The 24,743-nt window shown below is 40.0% G+C and overlaps 1 protein-coding gene and 1 pseudogene across 1 annotated transcript in view; one reads left to right on the top strand and one right to left on the bottom strand.

Annotated features, from left to right (window-relative positions):
* DMGDH (dimethylglycine dehydrogenase) overlaps positions 1–24,569 on the bottom strand; it is a 69,209-nt gene extending 44,640 nt beyond the window's left edge. The window contains exons 1-5 of the mRNA XM_074952672.1: positions 24,299–24,569; positions 21,337–21,511; positions 7,194–7,292; positions 3,097–3,261; positions 1,366–1,570 (exon numbers count right to left, since the gene is read on the bottom strand). Coding sequence (XP_074808773.1) covers positions 1,366–1,570; positions 3,097–3,261; positions 7,194–7,292; positions 21,337–21,511; positions 24,299–24,405 — 751 coding nt within the window. The 5' untranslated portion in view covers positions 24,406–24,569. The remainder of the gene's footprint in view (positions 1–1,365; positions 1,571–3,096; positions 3,262–7,193; positions 7,293–21,336; positions 21,512–24,298) is intronic.
* Positions 12,563–13,630, top strand: LOC141987889 (sphingosine 1-phosphate receptor 3-like; annotated as a pseudogene).
* Positions 24,570–24,743: the final 174 nt, after the last annotated feature.

Genomic DNA, 24,743 nt, shown 5'->3' with positions numbered 1-24,743 from the left:
ATGCATATGCAGTCTGGTCAACACTAGGATCTGTGAGAGGTTCAGGCATACTCTGAGGATGAAATCTTTGGAGATTTTACCTGTTAAACTCTGCTATGTCTCTACCGAACATTTTTCAAAGGCTTATAACTTGGCCAAATTTGGGTGGATTTTCAAAGGCAAAAGGCACATCCCTGACACAGAGGCCACTCCCTGCCAAATTTAAAGTTTCTTCTCCAAAGCATGGGGGCACTAGAACTGTTCAAAGAAAAGGTCTCAAGAATTTAACATGGTCAAAAAAATTTATTTTTTCCTAGACTCGTTCTTTGAAATGGCTGAACAGTTTTGGCAGAAATTTGAAAAAAAAAAAAATCAACCTGAAACAGCCACCAGGCATGGAAAATTTCAGCCCAAAGATTAACGTTTGGCAAAGTTAGAAGCAACCGAACATAGGGTCTTATAATGGCAAGTATAGGGCAATCATACTAAAAAATGCAGTGTTACTACCCACATATAATAAGGAGAGTTTTTTACATATTGCTTAATATCGAATAAGTAATACTTAATACAGTGAAGGTTAGAAGTTACATACAGAGGAAAATAAATACAAATCATTTTAACTTAATATTTCTGGAGCATAAAAATATATTGTTAAAAAGGGGACATTTAACCTACCAGTCAAATAAACAGTAAAAATCCTCCCCTTCCAAGATATGGAAGTGCAATTTCACATCTGAGGGCAACACAGAGTAAGATAAAACTGAAAGGATCAGTATTATCTTATTTGCTGCACCCCAATAGGTCTCTGAGGAAAGATATAATGGAGAGTAGCCAGCCCTTCACTCCCTGCCACACCCCCATATGATCATTCCAGCTTGTTTCCCAAGGAGCACCCATGTGGGGTTCCATAATTTTAAGGAGAGGGGACAATACTGCAGAGGTAGCATTTTATCCCTTCCACCCACCCCAACCCAGACCACCAGACTGTCTTGTAAAAGCTAATGGGATAGTCTGACCCGTAGTATTTTGTTGGAGACACACAGGAGAAAGAGAGAGAGAAGAAATGTTATTAAAGTTTTTGTTCCATATAAATAATAAATAATAATAATGTCTAGTCAGGGATAATTGAAAGGTATTTCTTCCACTAAGTACTGAGTTTCCACAATGCTATTGAGAAGCAAGAGCCCATTAAAAAAAATCAGGACAGCCTGATACCAAATCATGGGTTTTATGGGTTCACCAGGAACAAGAGAGTTGCTAGAAAACATATTGCACATGTTACTACAAGACAAATAGTAGAGTACTACTGCTTAGTCTGAGTTTCTTGATCTTATATCAGTTAGTTTTTAAACTTTAAAAGATATCAAAGTATTTTTTAATTCTTACCTGCTGTATTCACAATTCTGTTTGTTCTAATTATTCCATTTGGAGTTTCAACTTCCCAGGTCCCATCTGATCTAGGGCTCAGATTTGTCACTTGGACTGGGTAATTTAACAGGGCACCATATTTCCTGGCTCCTGCAGCCAAGGCCATAGTGAGAGAATAGGGATCAATATGACCATCTCCGGGGTTATACAGGCCAGCTAAAACCTAAGTGGACCACACAAGATTAATTCAAATTAAATTTGCTGCTTTCATTGCATCTCATATTAAACTGAATTTCTTGAGTCAACTGAAAACAAATTTTAAAAGTATATTATATTATCAAGACTTCAACGGGCTAACTTAATTGTCCTATAGAAGTGTGATTCTCCAGCATCAGAATCTATCTGTGATCATAGAGATAGAGGCCAAGGCTGAAGATTTCAGAAAGAAACCCAAATGAACAGAATGTGTCAAATGTCTTCCAAAAATCTCATAAAGGGTTTCAGACAATTCAACATAAGTAGTAACATTCAGAAGGTTTAGATCATTTGCACATTTTAAAATGAGTATGATCATTTCTCATCCCATGAAAATCTATGATAGCTGTTAAAACATTTACCACATTTTAAAAATTAAATAATGGCCCTGATAACCCCCTCTCATGGGAAAACCAGCGAGGAGGGAGTTAATGGGAGGAAATCTTTGCAAATTTCACCTCATGGAGTTCCCTTGAATTGTTCCACTAGAAAAATGATTTTGCTTCTACAGAATGGGCTGCAGTTCTTGCTCACAAGTCCAGTGAATCCCTAGGATCTATGCAAATCCCAAGGTACCTGAAGGGAGCCATCATCCACACAGAAGCCCTGTGCCTCCACTCTGGCTCTTGGTCTCCAGTATCAATGTCATATCCTACTCCATGACAGCACTGCTTCATTATGAGTAGGCTTGGGAGGATTAGATTTTTTATCAGTAAATGTTAGTAAACACGGATTTCACCGTACACATACAAACCAATGAAAAAATATTTCCATTTATGATAACAGAAACATACAGATGGCAAAGAAAGAAAAGTGCTGCTTGAGAACTGATTAAAATTTGATTTAAGGATATTTACTTTGTATATTTTGACATGTGATGTTGACAATTTGTGTTTTCAGTTATAAAGCTGTCACTTTTTAAATCTCAATGTCTGTTGTCAGCTACCCCTAACTGTCAGATGCCCCCAACTGTCTGATGCATCCCAATTTCCTGCAACTGTGAAAATTTAAATTGATAAAAATAAAAATTGCTTAAAAATAAACATTCATATTACCCAGCAAAATTATAAAAAAGTAAAAATCAAATTCTGCCAAGCCTAATTCTGAGCTACTAAACAAGGGGGTTTAGAATAGAAACAATATGCCAACCTTAACCTTCATATTTGCCTTTGCTGAGCTTTCTCCTAGAATACTTGGATCTGAGTCTCGGCTCTGTGTCCTGAACAGGCTCTGCGTTTCTCTTTCTTCCCGAATTTACTCTCCCACACAATAGAAACTCCCCCAGAGGATCCTGTTAAAGTTGCCTTAATAGAATCACATGGGGAGGTGGCTCATTCTCGTTTACACTAAGCCCCTTTACACTGCTTGAGCCGAAACCCTTTATACTAAGGGCCTTAGTGCACAAGAGAATCAGGCCCTGGATTTACAGTATGTCTTTGAAAGTCCAACATTTAACCACAAGGAAAGTTGTTTTCACAAAATGTTATTCTTTACCTTCTCCATGTTCAATATGGGAAACAGCTCTTGTATTCTCTCAGGCCCAATAAGATACTGCTCTGTTGGATGCCAACCAGCTCGCGTCATTTGGTACTTGAATTCATCCACTCTAGTAGGGGTGGAAGCAATTCTGATGCTGCCTGGCTGATGAAACCCCACAGCCTAAAACATGGATAGCAAAAATAAATGAATGAGTTATCATTAGGACTTTGTCTCATCCCTGTCTAAATGCCTGATCCTACACCAGTGAAGTCAAGGGGAGTTTTGCCATTGACTTTGGTGATCATAAGCCCTAAATCCCCTTGAAGGATCAGGCCTCAAATGTAAAATTGGGGGGAGTAAGGAACAATTTGTAACCACATAAAAGCCTAACTAAGCTGAGCGAGCATATTACTTAAATGTACACTACCTTCAAAATAAGCTGTAAAAAAAAAAGAAAAAAAAAAGATTCTCTGTATCGTATTTCATCATTCTCTATTAATTTTGAACCTCTAAGATTGGATTAATGAGCCCACTTTGTGGGCTTTATCCCACCTATTTATACATTTTCAAAAATAGATCAGATAAATTTAAAAGTAAATGTTTAGTATCTTATACAAATATAATCTCAGTGTCAGTATTATGAGCTGGGTAAACTTTTCTGAAACCAGAGAATGTAACCACTGTCCTTCATTTAAGATAGTTGTAAGAAGCCATTAATCTCCTTTATGAAACAATTTACATCAAACACAGGCACATCTCACCAGCCAAATTAAAGGCATGTGCAAGGCAAATGTGGGCGAAGGGGTTTCACTGGCTACTGTTTTGTGAAGGTTTGCATGTCTCAGAGAGAAACTAGAAAGACCAGAGAAAATGAGAGAAAAGGCAGCAAGGAAGAACCAGAGACTGCTTGAATAAGCAATGGGAACATGGCCTTGTGAAAAGCCCAGACAGAGCTTTTGCACTGTGTGCTGGCTGAACGGGGCTTGGCTAGAGCTGTGAGCAGAGAAACTGTCTCCTGCGGCTGATTCCTACAGTGTTCAAAGAAACAGGACTTTGATGCAGTCCTGTTTATTTGCTAACAGTGTACAAAGATACCTGACTCCATCATCAATTTCTCCTCCTAACAGAACCAACCCACAGGGCCCTAAATTTGGCTAACTAGTTGGGTCAAAAGGGATAAGAATCAGCATTTTAAACATTGACAATATTACAAAATAAACAATAAAAAGTTAACTGACCACACATCTTTACTGAAAAAATAAAGATATTTTAATGAAGTATAATTAATTAAATCCAGTTAGAAAGTGCCTGTTCACATTACTTACTGTGGCCCGATCATCCCCACCCCACATCACAAAGATTTCTTCTTCTAATTGTTCTGTTAGGAAATGGAGCTAACCCCCTTGCAAACAGGCTGAGCGACTACTGGGACGCCATGGCAATCCACATGGCGACTCTGTGACCCTGCAATAGATATCCTCTCCATTCTGTTGCAGCAAGGCTCCATTGGAGCTGCACCACTAAAGATTACTGAGCTGGTGACTGACTGAGGAATCCTCCCACTCTAAGGGGTATCTCCACTGCATAGAAGGGGCTGCAGAAAGTTAATACAACTTGGATTGATATTAGCTTTCATGAAGAATCTCTGAGGGACCAGTGGAGGCACAATGCATGTCCCTCCTGCCCCACACTCAACCTGCCCACTGCCCAGCTCCTCCATATATAGATGACTCCTGTATCAATTGAGTGCCTTCCACAGAATACAGGGCAAGGTGGGTGGGTGCTGTTGCAGAGGTGATTGACCCTTCTTTTTTTTAAAATATTTTGGATGTTTTCTACATTTTAAAATATATCGATTTCAATTGCAACACAGAATACAAAGTGTACAGTGCTCACTTTATATTATTTTTATTACAAATATTTGCACTGTAAAAAAGAAAAGAAATTGTTTTTTCAATTCACCTAATACAAGTACTGTAATGCAATCTCTTTATCATGAAAGTTGAACTTACAAATCTAGAATTATGTACAAAAAAATAACTGCACTCAAAAATAAAACAATGTAAAACTTTAGAGTCTACAAGTCTACTCTGTCCTACTTCTTGTTCAGCCAAACGCTCAGACAAACAAGTTTGTTTACATTTGCAGGAGATAATGCTGCCCGCTTCTTGTTTACAATGTCACCAGAAAGTGACAACAGGCATTCGCCTGGCACTGCTGTAGCTGGCGTCGCAAGATATTTACGTGCCAGATGTGCTAAAGATTCAGAGGTCCCTTCATGCTTTAACCACCATTCCATAGGATGATGACGGGTTTTGCTCAATAACGATCCAAAGCAGTGAGGATCAATGCATGTGCATTTTCATCATCTGATTCAGATGCCACCAGCAGAAGGTTGATTTCCTTTTTCGGTTGTTCGGGTTCTTTAGTTTCCGTATCGGAGTGTGGCTCTTTTAAGACTTCTGAAAGCATGCTCCACACCTCATCCCGCTCAGATTTTGGAAGGCACTTCAAATTCTTAAACCTTGGGTCAAGTGCTGTAGCTGTCTTTAGAAATCTCACATTGGTACCTTCTTTGTGTTTTGTTAAATCTGCGTGAAAGTGTTCTTAAAATGAAGAACATTTGCTGTGTCCAAGACTGCTATAATGTGAGCTATATGGCAGAATGTGGGTAAAACAGAGCAGAAGACATACAATTCTTCCCTAAGGAGTTCAGTCACAAATTTAATTAACACATTATGTTTTTAAGGAGTGTCATCAACAGGAAGCATGTCCTCTGGTGATGGTGATCGAAGCATGAAGGGGTATACAAATGTTTAGCATATTCGGCACATAAATACCTTGCAACACCAGCTACAAAAGGGCCTGTCCTCACTTTCAGGTGACATTGTAAACAAGAAGCAGACAGCATTACCTCCTATAAATATAAAAAAACTTGTTTGTCTGAGCAATTGGCTGAACAAGAAGAAGAACTGAGTGGACTCATAGATTCTAAAGTATTAAATTGTTTTATTTTTGAATGCAGTTATAGAACAAAAAAAATTCTACATTTCTAAGTTTCACTGTCATTATAAAGCTATTGCACTACAGTACTTGTATGAGGTGAATTGAAAAATACTATTTCTTTTATCATTTTTACAGTGCAAATCTTTGTTATAAAAATAATAATATAAAGTGAGAACTGTACACTTTGTATTCTGTGTTTAAATTGAAATCAATATATGGGAAAATGTAGAAAAACATCCAAAAATATTTAATAAATGTCAATTGGTATTCTATTATTGTTTAATAGTGGATTAAAACTGTGATTCATCACCATTAATTTTTTAATCACAATTAATTTTTTTTATTTAATTGCGTGAGTTAAGTATGATTAACTGACAGCCCTAGTTTAAACTATTTGTGCTTTAATACCTCCCAGTATATGAGTGCATGTACTACATTAGATCTAGTAATAGCAGAATTCACTCTGGCATTCTGATAACATCTTTAATCTTGCTGAAAAGTAGGGTAGGCCACAGGGTTTTTTGTGAGAATTATCAAATTGGCAGATTAGCAAAGTGAGAGAGAATCACTGTGTTTGTTGCAGTGTCAAACATGAAGGAGGGAAAATGTTGGCTGGAGAAAATGATATAGTCACCAAAGCGAAGCACAGCTCTGAAATGGATACGATGAACTACAGCAATCTTCTCAATTACGGACAGCATTAAATCATTTAAATTAAAACCAGGAATGCCTAATTGTCAGATTGCTCATTCCTGAATGCTGTTTTAACTCAAATAGAAAGATGATACTGCAGTCTCTTTGCCTGCTTGGTTTCTCAGTTATAAGTGTTTTAATTTTGAAATCTGTTTTCTATTTAAGAGTTAGAAGGATTGTGGGGGAGCATCTACAGTACTCTGGAGTTAAATGCTAGAAAATGAATGTAGGATAGACATACAAATAGCAAACTACATTCAGACAAAGTGAGCCCTTGTGGTATGAGAGCTCCCTTTATATGCATGTGCGCGCACACGCACACACACAATGTATCCATTCTAAATCTTCCCATAGTTTTTTTTTAGCATGACTAATATTGATTTGAATTAACATTTTTAAAGTGTTTAATTCACCTGCCCAGTCTCCTCCTCCAATTTTTCATAGAGTTTGATGCTGTAGTAATGGATTTTCTTCAGATTTATTCCAGGATGAAAGTAAGTTGTTAACCCAGCCTTGAATAAGAAACAAAAAACAACATATGAGTATTTCTGGAAATGCATTGTTTTCTCTCCCCCTTTCTAGGCAGCTTTTTTCCCAGATGTTATTCAAAAGGAATTGTCAGGAAAAGCAACACATGGCTGTAAAAAGAAAAGCAACACATGGCTGGAGCCAACAGTTCTTTTTATTTAATTAATTCATTTATAAAAAAATTGTTTCTTAGTTTACCAGCACTCTCCTTCCATGCACAGATGTTTTTCCAACTGTCTTCTCTCATCAGTTTGTCAAGTCACAATATTTCCGTGGTACTTGTTCTCTACTATAGTTTCATTCCTTGCTTAAATTATTCATTTTTCTACATAAATCTTTTGGATGAGACATAAAACTGAGTTCCCAACTAGCTGTGGTTTCTAAAAATCCTATAGTTCTTTCATATAGGCTACAGAACATGGGCCTTGCCAAAATATACTGCTGCTGGAGATGTGGGTCCCCCGGAGCCACACTGGCTCATATTTTGGGACAATCCCAGGATACAATCCTTTTGGTTAGAAGAAGGCAAGAGGAATAATATAACAACGGATCCCTCCTGAAAAATTACTTCTCAGAACTGTGTTTTGGGATATATTCCATCATCTTAGAAACTTTCCAACTCACAGAAAGCTTGGTTCTGTAGAGCAGTGCTTGCAGCCAAATGACTTACACTGCTTAACGTGGAAGAGCAGACTGCCTCCAGGAACAGAAGCTTGGCACAAGAAGCTGGCTGACCTAGCATCTAAAAAACAGCTAATTTTTAAGAGAAGAGGGACCTCAGACACATTTGATAAGATTTGATCTAACTTTTTAGAAACCTTTGATTAATGTCTGCTAGCTGGAAACTGAGATGTTGCTCTTCTTTCCTATGCTTACCACTTTTTGTCCTTTTTCTTGCTTCCCTTCCTTCACTTTTTTGTTCTTTTGTCTGTTCTCTTATTTTTGGAAGGAAAAAAATCAATAAAATATAAACAAATAATAAAAAAGATCATGGAGTTTTCAAGAGGAGGGATATAAACACTGGTATCCTGGCTGAATCCTAATACAGTTGATTACATCCTGTCTCCCTAAAAGTCCTCTTTTAATTTTTTCAAGAATGCAGACAGTTTCACTTTACATTTTCCAAATAAGCACATACGTAAAACTACTTTTGGTTTTGACATTTTTCAGTTTGCCATCTCTAGTTACTTTGCATTGTATATTTTTCTTAAGCCTTTAAGTTTTCAAATCAATGGGACTCGAATAAGGCTAGCAGGTTTGGTTTTATTTAAAAACATCTTTCTGTTTGTATTGAATTTAATTTTAATGCTATTCCTATAACAATTTATACTTTGCCATAAGAAGCATATATAGCATCACTAAGATCAAAAGTGGTAATAGTTCAACAATATCTTAGAAATGCTCTGTCCAGGGACTTTATTCTGCCCTTGCAGGGGGATAGATTCAATGACTTTGAAGGAACGGTAGTTTCCCAATTTTCATTATGAGGATTTTCTCTTTTTTGGTATTTTAAAACTTATACAACAGTATAAACCCTTATCCCCAAAAAGAGACCCGTGGAAAACAATCTAACCTATTAAAACCATCCACCTAAACATAAATATTACAGTTGTGGTTACTGTGAATTATTTTTGTTACTAAGGCTTGGATCCATAAGTATCTTCCATATTGTTCACAATCTGAAAGTCTTTGTTTTAATTGTTTTGAGCCGGAACCTAGTGCAATTTTATTGCAGTTTTTGCAATGAATTTATGTCTTGATCACTTCTTAAAAATTAGGTCCTCAAGGTCTAATCTACTGTTTTGCTCAATAAAATGAAGAAATAAATAAATTATATCTTAACTCTTAAAACACTCATTTTTCTCTAGCTATTTACATGTATTTCGCTTGCTCTCAATTCATATCATAATCTTTGTACTGTCTTCCTTTATTTGTACAAACATTGCCTGATCAGTCTTTTGTTCCTCCCCTGGATGTATTTAATAATCTTCTATATACAGTGAAATTCAGTTGTAGTGATCACTGTTGGTAATAATAATTTAGTTATATGGGCCACAAATTACTTCCCCAAACCATTTGCTAGTGGCTCTGATGTGTTCACCACACAATAATACCCATACCCATGGGCATTTAGTTACAGGGATCAAGTTGGAAGTAATATCTTTGACCTTTTTAAATGTAGGAAGGAATTTCACACTTTTTGGAGTGCTATTTGGCTGTAGATAAAGAATGTTATTGGTTTCAAGAGTGCTATTTAGAGCCAATTATAACCTGACCAACCTACTTTAGGATTACAATTCCAAGAAGAGTTTGCTCTATCTTTGCCAGATGGAGATTGTTCCTTTATATATGTCTGATTTGAGAAGGTAACTTCTTGCAGATCTAGATGTGGTGACCATTTGCATATAAAAATCAAAACAGATATTGCCAAAATCCATCCTTATAAAAATTACAGAAGAATCCTATTATATGTTTAGTTTCTTGTATTTTAGTTCTGTTCTATTCTGGATTTTATACTGCATCCATTACCGCAGCAGCATTCTGATGGAAACCGGCATTATTTCTTTCATCACATATTCACACAATCTGTCCCCTTACAGATTTGACCAGAACACCTTACTATGACTTTATTTTCTTTGTGCTGTGATCTATTAGGTATTCTGTAATAATTAAACAGCATACTACATTGAATTTTGCACAGTAAGAATATTACATAAAGGGTTTTTTGGGATGATACATGGTAAGCACTGCTTTAGAAAACAACTGTTCAAATTAAAAACAAAGGGTCAGATTCTGTCTAGACTGACTTACTCCTTGTGCAGCCCTAATGACTTCGGTGGGATTCCAGTGATTCAGGGTAGAATAGGGCTTGAAAAGATCTATGAACCTGTCAAAGGCTCAATTTTGCTCCCATTTCTACCCAGGCAACCACCACTTGTTTCAAAGGTGGTTAGATGGGTGTAAATATGAGCAGAATTTGGCCTGATAGTTGTGTCTCCTATTAATGTTAGAGTAAAATCCATGCTTTCTGTATTGTCTTTATTTAAATAAAATGAAAGTCAAGCAACTTTTTCACAGTACTGTGCCTAAAACAGCTAACACAATTTATCTGAAATTTTGTAACACTGTTCCAGAGCTGAGAACTTGCAAGCTAAGTTTCAGCACTCAGAAACAACAGAAATACAATGGATTTAAACTGTGACCCTTAGTTCTAGCAATGCTGGCTGGACTATGAAAGAGAAAATCTGAAGCAGTATATTGTCTGAATTAAAATGTAAGCTCCTTGGGGCAGGAGCAATATATTGCTATATTGTCTGTAAAACTGTTATGAACATGTACCGTGCTAAATAAAATAAATAAATATATTTTAAGTGCTGCCTAGTGTGGCATTACTACAGGCAAAACAGTTGTTATATGAGCCAGTATCTAGATGACATGAGCCATAACTACTGACAATAACTTTCATTCCTCTCTTTTTCAACTATGTCATTTTGAAGTTTTACATAATAGGCATTCTCTTTTGAACCTGTATCACAACACGATGTTCTGAAGCAGAGTATTTTATTGTCTTACTGTAATACCACCAAATTCTGTTGCAGCAAGAACTGTTGACTATATGACAATCACAATCTTCACAATATGACAATCATCATCCTGTTGTGGGAGCTTTTTCTTCCATTTTGTCTGCCCCCTTACTACAGAATTCTTCACCTTGAAACTCCACTACAACCCATCAAGACCAAAGTGCTGGCAAGTAGTTTAACTGTTGCACCTTTATTCATCATATACATTTTGACAAGTTTCCATGACCCTTTTTTCATTTATGTCCTGCCCTCCTGTCCCATTTTTGGACATGTACACTTTTGGCCCAGTAGCAATTTTGAAATTTTTTAATATTTTTCTTTATTGGGTGCATTTGAATGATTTGTGAGTTTTTTCATGTGTCACAGTTGGAAGATATTCAGAAGAAAACAGGTTTTTTACACATTTTAAGTAAAGTTCAGTAGACAGAGAATAAGCCCTTTTAAAATAATTTATAAAATAAAGCAGATTTGAGAGAGAAAGGCTGACAGAAAGGAAGTTTTAAAATTGCAGAAAAAGGAAGAGAACAGAAATAATTTTAAAAGTGCAGGAAAAAGAAACAAACAAAACCTGTTCTACTTGTAAACTGTAAAGAAAGCTTTAAAATTTGTATGGGTTTTACAATTAAAAAAATTTTTTTTAAAAGACAACAGCATAGCTTTGTCATTGCATGAAGTTCACAGATAAGGCCATAGCCTCTAACATGGTAATCTGGAGAAACAGCTCCAAGCCCACTTCCTCGTCCTTTCCTGACTTTCACCACCTTGATTTAAAACTGTCACGTTCTTTTGCTAAACACACAGTTTTTAATCTTATCAAATAAACTTTTAAAAGTTTACCATGAACTACAGACCAGAGGGATAAGAGAGCTGTTCTGGATTTCAAGGGAATAGTGATAACAGACACCTTTTTTGTGAAATAGTTTTGTAGGTAGCCATTCTTTGTTGGCTATCATGCTTTAGCATCAGCAAGCATTTGTCATACAGAAACTTTATGAGGCATTATTTCCCCCCATACAATGGACTATCAGAAACAATAAATAAAATTAACAAAAACATTTTGAGGGGCTACAGGCATGGAGATATTTTGTAGCAGCACCATCAAAGCAACAATTACATTTTTTTTGTTTTTGTTTATCATTACATTCAAAGGGCCGTAAAGAATTATTTTTATGTTTTCAGATAACACTTTACATTTTACTTTTATATAAGCTGTAACCCTAAATGTTTTACAGCATTAAATAGTGAGAAAATAGAGGTGTTATGACAACTAAAGCCCTATTGCAGAGTGCCTGGGGGAAATTAAAAGGCACAGCCCAAGTGGCAGAGGGCACAATTTAAGAAGGGTACAGGGGCTACTTTGCGATGGCCCACATGAGCTACTGCCTATATTCCTAAACACACATGCACAAACACAAGGGGAACAGGACATCCATATGCCTTTTCTTGTTGACAAACTGTATCCTAACAACAGTATAATTCAATACTAAGGGTGCAACCTACTTCCCTTTTCACAACCCCCTCACCGCAATATACTATGAAGTTTCTCCTCCACCTAAGAAGAGAGGCCAATGGTATTTTGAAGTATCAACCCTAGATTATTGGCTAAGAAAGTATTGCACAACCATTGCATAAAAGAGGATGAGCCATTTGAACAGATCTGTTGATTAAAGATGGAAGTGCCTATTTTCACCCCTCAAGGAAATGAAGAGGCTGATTTTCTGATACTGCTAATTTATAATTATACACAAAAACTTATTCTACGAGAAAAGGAAACGGATTGCATGGACTTTAAAAAGTTGCATTGTTGATTATATGTAATCTCATAGTTCTGGTGGACTTGATGGTATTGATCACCCTTGGAAAAACAAATTTCACAACTGGGTGTACTTTTTTATTGGTAATTTGTGATTTGTTAACTGGAATAGTTTACAAAGTAAACATTCTTATGTCTGGAAAGAAAACTTTGAGCCTGTTCCACATGATGTGGTTTATTAGGGAAGGCAGTATGTTTGTAGCCCTAGGAGCTTCCACTTTTAGTTTGTTACCCATAGCCATTGAGAGGTATGATTAAAAGGATGTCTTATGATGCAAGTACATGGTTTTTCCTACTTATTAGAACATGTTGGCTTATCTTGGTTTCCCTGGGTACCTTGCCAATCCTCGGCTGGAATAATAACAATAACTCAGCAGACTGATCAACAATATTTCCTCTTTATTCCAAGAAACAGGTTGTATTTTGCATAAGTATCTTTATTACTGTTTTGGTGACAACCATCCTTTATGTGCATATTTAGACACTGGTAAAGTCCAGTAGTCGTAATGTCACTAAACATAACAACTCGAAGAGATTGATGGTACTGTTTCGGACATTTGTGATTGTAGTCAGTGTATTCATAGTCTGATGGGCTCCATTGTTTATTCTGAAGGATAGCCGTGTTGGAGTGCATCTGATGAAATGGGTTTTAGCCCTCGAAAGCTTATGGCCACAATGACTCCTTGTTGTTTATTGTGTTGCTCATAGATGGAGAGTGCGCCATTTTATGCAAGGCTGATTGATTCATTGCCTGGGCAGTCACTAATTCTGTGCTGCATCCCAGCATTTACACGATGGCTAGCAAGGAAATACAGAGGGTTTTCTTTTGCCTTGTTTATGGCTGTCTAGTGAACACCAGAGAGGCCAGATTTAGCCTGTTCAGCCCAAAGCAGATTACAGTCCAAGTAAGTCTATAGCTTTTTAGGATTTAATTACAATTTTTTTTTCAATTTTCACACACTTAAATCATAGGAAAAAACATTAACCATTTTAAATTAGACTACCTATTTATCATATCACTTGTTTTGATTTGAGTTTTAAATTTTGTAAGAGAACTACCTCAGGAAAAATATAAAAGTAATACAAAGCTCAGGGTTCAATAGCCCCTGTCATCCTGTGCCCTTAAACAAAAATTCCTCCATGCTTAGGGAGAGAGACCAATGGACTTTTGAAACATTAGTCCTAAACTATTGGCTAAGAGAGTATTACACAGTTGCAGCATAAAAAAGGACGAGTGGTTACAGCCCTGTTGATTAAAGATGGAAGTGCGTAAAAGCCCCAGAACAAGCAGCTCATGAAGAGACATCATACACGCGAGGTTTCGGGAACTAAAGAAACAAGTATACTGTTGACACATAAGAATTTGAGACGTGTCTTGGGAGCAGGGCAACAGAGATTGCTGCTGTTGAATGTGATCACAAGGACAATGCGGAGGAGAAACACAAGGCCAAATCGTTGACCCAAGTTTTGTTTGAGACTCTGGACCCAGACTACGAGACAAACAATTCAAATGGAGGGTTGTACAAAGATGAGTCACAGGTACATTGTATGTAAAATGTTTAGGAACTTGGAGGAGACCTGACAACGGTGGCTTAATTGGCTAGAGCAGGGGTTGGCAACCTTTCAAAGAAGAGCCTGTTTTTGTGTGCGTCTTTGATCAAAATATTTCGAGAGCTGCACCACACGTGAAGCTACTTGTAGAGTTAGAATTTATCAACTAATAATAATTGAACATATTAAAGTTATTACTACTCACCAATACTTTTAACGCAACTTCTGTTGTTGCACATCTTTAGAGAGTTGCTCAATGTTTGGTGAATATGCCGTGATTTTCATTTTCAAGCAGGACTCAAGACAAACATCTTGCAGTTGGCTCCTCAGTTTGTTTTTGACAAAATTCATGTGGGAAAACACTTGTTCACAGAAGTACGTTGAACCGAACATTGAGAGAAGCCCAAATGTGTATTTCTTCAGCTGACTGTACGTATCCGGTAGACAATTCCAAACGTTGAATATAATCTGGTCTTGCCGTTTAAGGTCGCCCATTTCAGACCATTTGTGTTGTAGCCCCAGGGAGGATTTCTGCCTTTCCAGATTTTCAAGTTCAGTGACAAGATCTTTCAATTTTGAATTCCATAAATCCCTGTCTTGCAAGTCTGCTAATTCAAGTTCAAATTGCATTCTATCGATTCCTGCATATGCTGAAAAATTCAGTGCAGAAGTGTCAGCTTCAAGCGGTTTCAACAGAAATGACAAAGTGGCCTTTTCCCTTCTGAACTCGTGAAATCAGTCAGCAAATGCAGCTTGCATTTTGATGACTGTTTCCGCAAGGAACCTAACATCAATGTCATAGTCATTTGTTTGTTTGTATTGCTTCAGTGTTGGGACATGCACTAACATGCCCATCTCAATGTCCCTAACAAACAAAGACAGCTTTCGTTCAAATGAAAGAACTTCTTCCAAAAGCAAAATTGCAGTATTTCCTTTTCCCTCTAGCTTCCGATTCAACACGTTTAAATGAGAAGTTAAATCCACCATGAAATTGAATTTCTGCAACCAGTGAGGATCCGTTAGCGCTGCATATTTAAGGCCCTTTTCTTGGAGGAACACCCTAATTCCCTCAAGACATGATGCAAACCTCACCAGGACTGTACCTCTGGAAAGCCATTTTACCTTGTTATAGAAGAGAATATCAGAATATTGGCTGTTGACTTCTCGAGGACGCTCACAAAACTGCCGATGATTGAGAGCGCTTGCCATTATTTTGTTAACAAGCTGCATGACCATTTCCATTACTTTTGAGATTTCCTCTGTAAAGGTTTGTGCACACAGCGCCTCCTGGTGGATTATGCAACAAAATGAAATTACATCGTGCTCCATACTTTTTCAAAGAAAAGAAAAGAAAAGAAAAGAAAAAAGAAAAGAAAAGAAACCATTGTGTGCCCCCTTCATGCTCGGTGCTCCATCTGAAGCAACAGAAATTATTCTGTTGATGTCAATATCTTTCTGTTTCAGACTTTCAGTGACAGCAGATGCAATATCTTCACCCGGAGTTTGTCCTTTGAGTGGCAACAACGCAATCAACTCTTCTTGAGGACCTTGATCATTAACGTATCTGCTGAGTAAGGCAACCTGAGAAATGTCATCCACAATGCATGTCTCATTGCAGGCAATAGAAAAACCTGCTGCTGATCTAATGTCACTAACCTGCTGGCTGGTTACGTTTCTGGCCATCTTAATAGTTCTGTCCTTTATTGTCTTGCAGATAATGGCATTTCTCTAATTTTCTTAACTATTTCATCTTTGTTTTTAAAATTGCCGAAGAGGTCCTCAGATGTTTTAATGAAACATTCTTTCACATATTCTCCATCTGTGAATGGCTTCCCTCATTTGACGATTTCTTGAGCTGCTACGAAACTAGCAGTAGCGGTTTCGCCTGGCGCCTTCATCCATTTAGCAAATGTAAATCTTGTTTGCTCTGCATTGTGTTGGAGCTCCTCTACTGCTTTTTTCCTCACATCACCAGCTGGATAGGTTATTTTGTTAGTCTCTAAGGTGCCACAAGTACTCCTTTTCTTTTTGCGAATACAGACTAACACGGCTGCTACTCTGAAAGGTTTCAAAATGTTTCTTTTCAAAATGTCTTTCTAGGTTTGATTTCTTATTGTTGGATAATTTCTCGTTGCAAACGAGGGACAATGGGAGTCCGGCTGAACTCACGATAAAAGCGTAAGACTCAGTCCAATCATTTTTAAATTCTCAATGTTCATCTTCTATCTTTCTCTTTGTGGTTGTCATTTTATTGATTGAAGGTATTTATCGGATGTGTTTTATTTCTGACTTCAGACTTTTTCAAACTGTTGGAGGTTGGAACATACTAGTAAAGACAGACCACATCCACTTCCTTTTAACAAGAAATTCCAGGAGTTTTATTAGTAGACAACAGTTGCCTTGGTAATGAGCCATTTGAATTTGAATATAAACAGGAGGCGGCTCTGGGCTGGGGCAAGGGATTAGGGCGTAGGAGAGGATGCAGGATCTGGGAGGGAGTTTGGGTGCAGGAGGGGGTTCTGACCTGGGTCAGGGGGTTGCGGTGCGGGAGGGGGTACAAGGTGCAGGCTCTGGCCAGGAGGTGCTTACCACAGGTGGCTCCTGGAGGGCGGTGCAGAGGGCTCAGGCAGGCTGCCTGCCTGTGCTGGCCCCACGCAGATCCCAGAAGCAGTGGGCTGCTGACAGGTCTCTGCGTGCCCCTGGCAGGGAGGGAGGTGGCTCTGCGTGCTGCCCCCATCCCCAGCACTGTCCTCAGAGCTCCCATTGGGGTTGGATCACAGAAACCCCCTTGGGGCTGCCATCTGATGTGCCAAGACTACTTCTGCCCCTGCTTTCCCTGCCAGCTTGGGACTCCAGCACCCTGTCTTGCGGAGCCAGACATGCCAGTCTACTCCAACACAGACCCAGGGTCTGAACCACATACCCCAAAGCTGCAGACTTAACTGAAAGCAACTTAAGAAGTGTTCCTGTCTTTAACACTCAGATGCCCAACTCCCAGTGGGGTCCAAACCCCAAATAAATCCGTTTTGCCTTGTATAAAGCTTCTAGAGGGTAAACTCATAAATTATTCGCCCTCTATATCACTGATAAAGAGATATGCACAGCTGTTTGGCCACCCCCCCCAGGTATTAATACATCCTCTTGGGTAATTAATAAGTAAAAAGTGATTTTATTAAATACAGAAAGTAGGATTTAAGTGGTTCCAAGTAGTAACAGATAGAACAACGTGAATTACTAAGCAAAATAAAATAGAACACGCAAGTCTATGTCTAACAAAACTGAATACAGATAAAAACCTCACCCAGTAAGCTTCCTTTTACAGACTAGTCTCCTTCTAGTCTGGGTCCAGCAATCACTCACATCCCCTGTAGTTACTGTCCTTTGTTCCAGTTTTTTTCAGGTATCCCTGAGGGTGGAGAGGCTATCTCTTGAGCCAGCTGAAGACCAAATGGAGGGGTCTCCCACAGGCTTAAACAGACTCTCTCTTGTGGGTGGAGACCCCCTCCTCTCTCCTATGCAAAGTCCAGCTCCAAGATGGAGTTTTGGAGTCACATGGGCAAGTCACATGTCCATGCATGACTCAGAACTTACAGTTAGCAGCCATGGTTCACATGCTTCCTTAAACGTCCTCAGGTAGACTTCTTATGTGGATTGGAGCCTTACAAGATTCATTGCCCTTTGAGTGTTTCTTGATTGGGCACCTAATTTGCACATTCCTTTCTCAAGAAGCTGACCAAATGCTCTACTAAGGCTACTTAGAAATCAAGCCAGTACATAGCCAATATTCATAACTTTGAATACAACAATGATACATGCATACAAATGGGATTAATAGATTCAGTAGATCATAACCTTTACAGAGATATGTGACATGGCAGATGCAGCATAAAACATATTCCAGTTATGTCATATATATTCATAAGCATATTTCCATAAAACATTATGCGGGGCACCGTCACACTCTCCCAGTGGCAATTTGGGAATATCAGCCAACCTAGGATCCACAGACCAGGGTTCTAGTGCCACAGAGCCTTACACCAATATTCTGCAATGGGTTAGCAGGTCCTGAGGTAATATATGTAATTAATATACTCCCCTTTCCCTGCACTTCAGCGGAGAAGTAGGCTAAAGTATAGGCCAGAGCTCAGTCCTCTCATGATTTCTTTTTATAAAAATATTATACAAAGTTAAATCACGGAGAGAGAGGACTAGTAACAGACTCACATCTTGCTTGCTGCTGGCCCCTAGTGGTCAGTCATGACATTGTAGACACTCCATTTTAGTCCCTCCCTCTCTGGGACTAGCAATAAATTCAACATAGGCTTCATATTAGAGAACACCCCTTTATTCAATAAAGAGTCCACCAAGCAAGAAAAGAAACCCCTTCACTTAGGGCTCTGGTCCCACTCTCGTTTCCCGAGTTGACACTTTATTCTAAACAGTCTCTGAAACTTCCTTTAAAGTGAGGAACTCCCAGCTCTCTGCCAGGAGCTGTGATACAGCAGTCTTTTCATCAGCATTATGCAAAGAACCCCCACCCCACCCTCCTCCCTGAAGCTGGTACTCAGCTTTCACCAGTCTTCTATTATTCTTATACAAAGAAACCCCCCAGTTCTCCTCCCTGGAGCTAGGTTGAGAGGAACAGCCTTTACTCTCTACAGGGAGACCACCATTCTCAACTGATTCTCCTCCTTGGGAAAACCCTCACTGAGATCAAATAAGCTTTCCATGAAGCCAGGTACTCATTTAACAATTAAGATTTTGCAATGTGTGTCAGCTGGACTCCTCAGACCTAGTTCTTCAAGCATCTCCTCAGAATCAATTCAGCAACAACAGTCCGAAGAGCCCCATGGCCAGCAGTAATTGCAGTCCTGGTGTCCATAGTTGGTCATCTCCTCTGCTTTCAGCAAGATAGAGAGTCTGGATCCAATGTGGCAGAGGCTCTGGGACCCAGCTCTCACAATAGACACATCTTAGTCCTGTACTGTTCAGCCACTGAGTCCACAGAGCAGTCTCCAAATCCTCTTATTTATAACCTTTCCCTACTGAGCTCTGACTGACTCAGCTTTCAGACACTGATTTGTATGGAATCTGTTAGACTTCTAGCCCTTAATGGAAACCCTCTGCATAGCTTCAGAGACCGCTTACTGAGCATGCCCAGTAACTACCACACATCCCACCCTGAGATACTTCTGGGCCCTTCTCTAAGGGCTTGTCTACACTTGAAATGCTACAGCCCCTCCCTGAGAGGCAGTATCTAGGTCGATGAAAGCAGTCTTCTGTCGGCTTAGCATTGTCTACACAGGGGGTAAGGTTGGCTTAACTATGCCCCTCAGGGATTTTTCACACCTCCTGAGCGACACAGTTAAGCCTACTTAATTTTCTAATACAGACCAGGCCTCTGTGTCCTGCTTTGTTCTCTGCACATATGCAGATGCCAGAGACAGAGGATTCAAGAAGAAATCCATGTCACCTCCTCACTGCTTCTCTCCCCTCCTTAGGCTAAAAAAAAAAATATGTACAATAAAGTATTGCTACAGTACAAGCATGTGTGTTATATTACCACTTGACAGAGGGCCAATGCTGGTGTCAGAATGGGACATTAGGTTTGGAAGGAAGGACAACAATATTTTTGTTCAACTTAAGAAAAAAGCTGTTGTTCTAATTTATAGTGCTCTCTTGCATTGCTGTTTTAAGTATAACAAATCTCCTTTAGAAGTAAAAATTAAAGTTTAAAAACCCAAACTATAGCCACATTTCTATAATAAATTTTAACAATTATTTTCACTTCTGTGGCATCATCCCTCCAAGAATCTCATAAGAATATGCTGGATCAAACCAATGGTCCATCTAGCCCAGTATCCTGTCTTCTGACAGTGACCGGTACTGGATGCTTCAGAGCAAATAAATGGAATAGGGCAATTATGGAGCAATCCATCCCCTGCTGTCCAGTCCCAGCTTCTGGCAGTAAGAGACTTTGGGACTCCCAGAGCAAGGAGTAACATCCATGACCATCTTGACTAATAGCTGTTGATAGACCTATCCTCCATGAACTTATCTAATTCTTTTTTAAATCCAGTTATACTTTCGGCTATAACATCCCTTGTCAATGAGTTCCACAAGTGGACTGTTCACTGAGTGAAGAAGTACTTTCTTATGTTTGTTTTAAATCTGCTGCCTATTAATTTCATTGGGTGATTCCCGGTTCTTGTGAGACGAGGTGGGCGAGGTAATATCTTTTATTGGTTCCTGTGTTATGTGAAGTGGTAAATAACTCTTCCTTAGTCACTTTCACCACTCCACTCACGATTTAATAGACTTTGATCATATCCCCACTTAGTCATCTTTTTTCTAAACTGAACAGTCCCAGTCTTTTTAATCCGGGGACTGCATATGCAAGCTGCTCCATTCCCCAATATTTTTTGTTTTCCTTCTCTGTACTTTTTCCAAGTCTAATACATCGTTTTTGAAATGGGGCAACCAGAACTGCATGCAGTATTCAAGGTGTGGGCATATCCTGGATTTAAAACACTTTACCAACACTTATCCTACTTTACAGATGGGGAGCATGGGCAGTTCAAGGGTACGTCTACACTGCAATCACAGGATGCAATCACAGTCAACATACTCAAGAAAGCTTTAATCTATCTATCTTGGGAGCCAGAACAGTAAAGCCGTGCCAGTACGAGCTTCAGCGCAGGCTGTAAAAATCCTCCCAGAACCCTCGGTTATTTCTCGTTGGGCTAGCCCACACAGAAGCTCACGCTGCCAGAGCTGCACTGCCCATCTAGCTTAATTTAAGGTAGCTCAAGTGTCTTGGCTCAAACTGCAATCACAGAAGTGACTGCAGTCTAGATATACCCTAAGTGACTCTTCAAAGGTCAGACAGTGAGTCTATCATAGATCTAGGAACAGAATCCAGTGCTATCCTTTGTATCTAGATAAATAATAGAGAAACTGATTTTCTGGAAGGCCATGGGGTGGGGGAAATAAAATCTTTGCTCTACTGTCAGGTTTTACAAGTCATCTGAAATCTCTTTTAGTATTTGAGATCTTAGTGATTAACAAGATTTTTCTTACTGCATGCCAAGTAGATCCAGCCGTCAGTTCAGATTTTTCGAGCAGAATGACATCCTTCATGCCAGCCTTGGCCAGGTGGTAAGCAAGACTTACACCAATGCAACCACCTCCAATAATCACTGTCTCTGCTGTATCTTTCCATTTAGTTCCCAAGAAGGAAGATGGCTTTTCTTCCCTGGAAAAAGAAAGTCACAAACAGGACACAAAATTGATCTTTCATCTTCTCACCTAAGCTAGTAGTTAAAAGTTACCTTTAAAAATTTACCTTTATCTAGTCTCGTCTCCTGTATCTCACATGCCATTAAATTTCACCCAGTCACCCCTGTGTTGAGCCCAGTAAATTGGTTTAGACTAAGCATTGCAGTCCTCAGGAGACTAAACAGTTGTATGACACAGGCAGAGAACAGAAGAGACTGAGGTGTTACCAATGCCCAGTGCCCTTGGAATGGCAGGTAACTGATTAGGTTCGATATGCCAGATGATACTAGCTGGTAATCCATGCTCTACGATGCAGAGAAAGGTGAAAGAACCCTACGGTCCCTGCCAATCTGAACTGGGGGAAAAATTCTTCCTGAATCCAGATCCGGAGATCAGTAAGACCCTGAGCATTTGAGCAAGACCACCAGCTAGGCATCTACGGCAGAGGACCCTCTATACCAGTGGTGGGCAACCTGCAGCCCGCATGCGGCCAGACTGGGTAATCTACTGGCGGGCTGCAAGGCAGTTTGTTTACAATGACCGTCCTCAGGCACGGCCACCTGCAGCTCCCAGTAGCTGCGATTTGCCGTACCCGGCCAACGGGAACTGTGGGAAACAGCAACCAGCAAGTCCGTGCGGCCTGCGCCGCTTCCCAGAGCTCCCATTGGCCTGGAACGGCAAACCGTGGCCACCGGGAGCTGCGGGCAGCCGTGCCTGCGGATGGTCAATGTAAACAAACTGTCTCATGGTCCACCAGCGGATTACCCTGATGGGCAGTGGGGCGACCACAGGTTGCCCACCACTGCTCTTTACCATCTCATAACACTAGATGATCTGGTGATTCTTTCTGGCCTCACACTCTATGTCTGTATGACACTGGTTCACTCTGTCCAGTGCCCCATCTACAACAGTGGCCACCCTCTGATGTTTCAGAGGAAGGCAAAAAACAAAACAAAACAAAAAACCCAGCTTCTGGATCATTTTTGTGGCCCTCCTTTGAACTTTAGTATTTCTACCTCTTTCTTGAAATGCAGACATTAATACTGGGCACAGTATTAGTAGCAGCGTTATCAAAGCTGTGTACAAAAGCAAAATCACTTCCCTACTTCTACCTGATATTCACCTTTTGTAGCTCATGAAAGCTCATGCTCAAATAAATTTGTTTAGTCTCTAAGATGCCACAAGTATTTTTCTTTTTGCAGATACAGACTAACACGGCTGCTACTCTGAAACCTGTCACCTTTTTATGTATCCTAGGATTGCATTAGACCTTTTATCACAGCTTTGAAATGAGAGCTCATGTTGAGGTGGTTACCTATGATGACCCCTAAATCCTGTTCTGAGTCATTGCTTTCCAAAACCAAGTATCCCTGTAGGTATAACCTGAATTCTTTGTTCCCAAATGTATTACCTTTAATTCAGCTTTGTTAAATCCATTTTGTTGGATTGTGACCATCTAACCAAGCAATTCAAAGCACCCTGTAACAGTAGCCAGTCCTCCTTGTTATTTATTACCCCACCAATCTGCAAACTATATCAGCAAAGATATATATATCATGGTCTACTCTAAATCATCGGTAAAAATATTCAATAATGTTGGATCAAGAATCAGTTCCTGGTGGACCCCTCTAGAAACATCTCTCCATTAACTAAACTTTGGGATCTGTTAGTGAGATCGTTTTTGTCCATCTAAGGTGTACCCTGATGGTTCCACTTAATGCAGTTTTAAAAATCAGAATGTCATTTGGTACTAAACCAAACACCACAGAGAAATCCAGGTACACTAAATCAACATGGTTCAGATTAACAGCCACGTTAGTCTGTATTTGCAAAAAGAAAAGGAGTACTTGTGGCACCTTAGAGACTAACCAATTTATTATTTATTCATCCGATGAAGTGAGCTGTAGCTCACGAAAGCTTATGCTCAAATAAATTGGTTAGTCTCTAAGGTGCCACAAGTACTCCTTCTCTTTTTGTAAATCAACATAGTTGCTGTAATCTTGTTCTTTTAAAAAAGGTAGCTCTTGACAAGACCTACCTTCCATAAAAAACATGCTAAACTGGCATTAATTATATTTTTAGCCTCTAATTCTTTGATAAGAGTCCCAGATTAACCAGTCCATTATTTTGCCGACGATTGATCTCAGGCTAAAATGGTCTGTTGTTCCCTTTCTAAGCATTGGAAATGCCCTAGCATTCCACCAATCCTTTGGAATTGCCCTAGGTTTCTAAGATTTGTTAAAAATTAAAAGTAAGTGGCTCAGAGAGCTCCTTGGTTAGCTCCTTTAAGACTCTGGGGTGTAAGTTATGCAGCGCTGCTAGGAATAGGTTTAATTTTAGCACTAGCTGCTAATATGGATTCCCCTCTTCACCTGTAATGAAGCCAAAACTGTCCGACGCCTTTTCACTAGTATTTTAAAGGCTTCCTCGCTGTCAAAGCCCGCAGACTAGTGTGATTCGAGGGTGCCTCTTTTCTGTGAATTGCAACACTTAACTTGCTGTTCAGCTGTTAAAACCATGAAGGGAATGGCTCTGGCAGAGTTTAGGGACAGTGAAGACCTATATTCGGTCAGCTCGCCCGCCCTCGCCTCTGTCACTCGGGGTCATACAACAACTGCGGGGGGAGTAGCGCCTGTGCACAGGGAAGCTCTCGCCTAGCGCAGTACTTCTATCCGCACCAACATTTTCCCTCCAGAAAAACCCGAGGAGAGCGCGCGTCGCGAACCACCCCCACCACAGGCTGTAGCCTGCAGGCAGGACTCACCGCCCCGCAGTGCAGGAGCCGCTGCTAAGGGGGCGCGCCCAGCGGGGTAAGGCGAGCTCTGGACCTCGCAGCTGGGGTGGGAGCAGCCTCCGGGCTCCTCGCAGCATGGCGCGTGTCGGACCCTCGCAGGCGCTGGGCTGGGCTGGCTCACTCGGCAGGGATGGAAACGGTCTCCCTCCCCAGTGGCCAGTCTCCTTAGTGGAGGGAGCCGGGTCCGCCTGCACCGACCGAGGGAGGGGGGGTGAAAGCTGACTTGCGGCGGGGGGGGGCACAGAGCTACCCCCAGCGAAGAACGTCCCTGCTGCCTTCCCTGTCAGCGAGTGTGAAGTTACATCACGTCGGAGGGGGAAAGGGGCCAAAGCGCCGCGCGCCCGCGGCTCATACAGCATTGGCAGCCCCGCGGCGGGGCTAGGGTAGGAGGGTGGTGCCTGTTCCGCAATGGGTG

This window comes from Natator depressus, chromosome 5 (assembly GCF_965152275.1).
Source record: "Natator depressus isolate rNatDep1 chromosome 5, rNatDep2.hap1, whole genome shotgun sequence".
Taxonomy (NCBI): domain Eukaryota; kingdom Metazoa; phylum Chordata; order Testudines; family Cheloniidae; genus Natator; species Natator depressus.
Note: the sequence above shows the minus strand (reverse complement) of the source record. Positions and strands in the feature narration are given on the sequence as shown.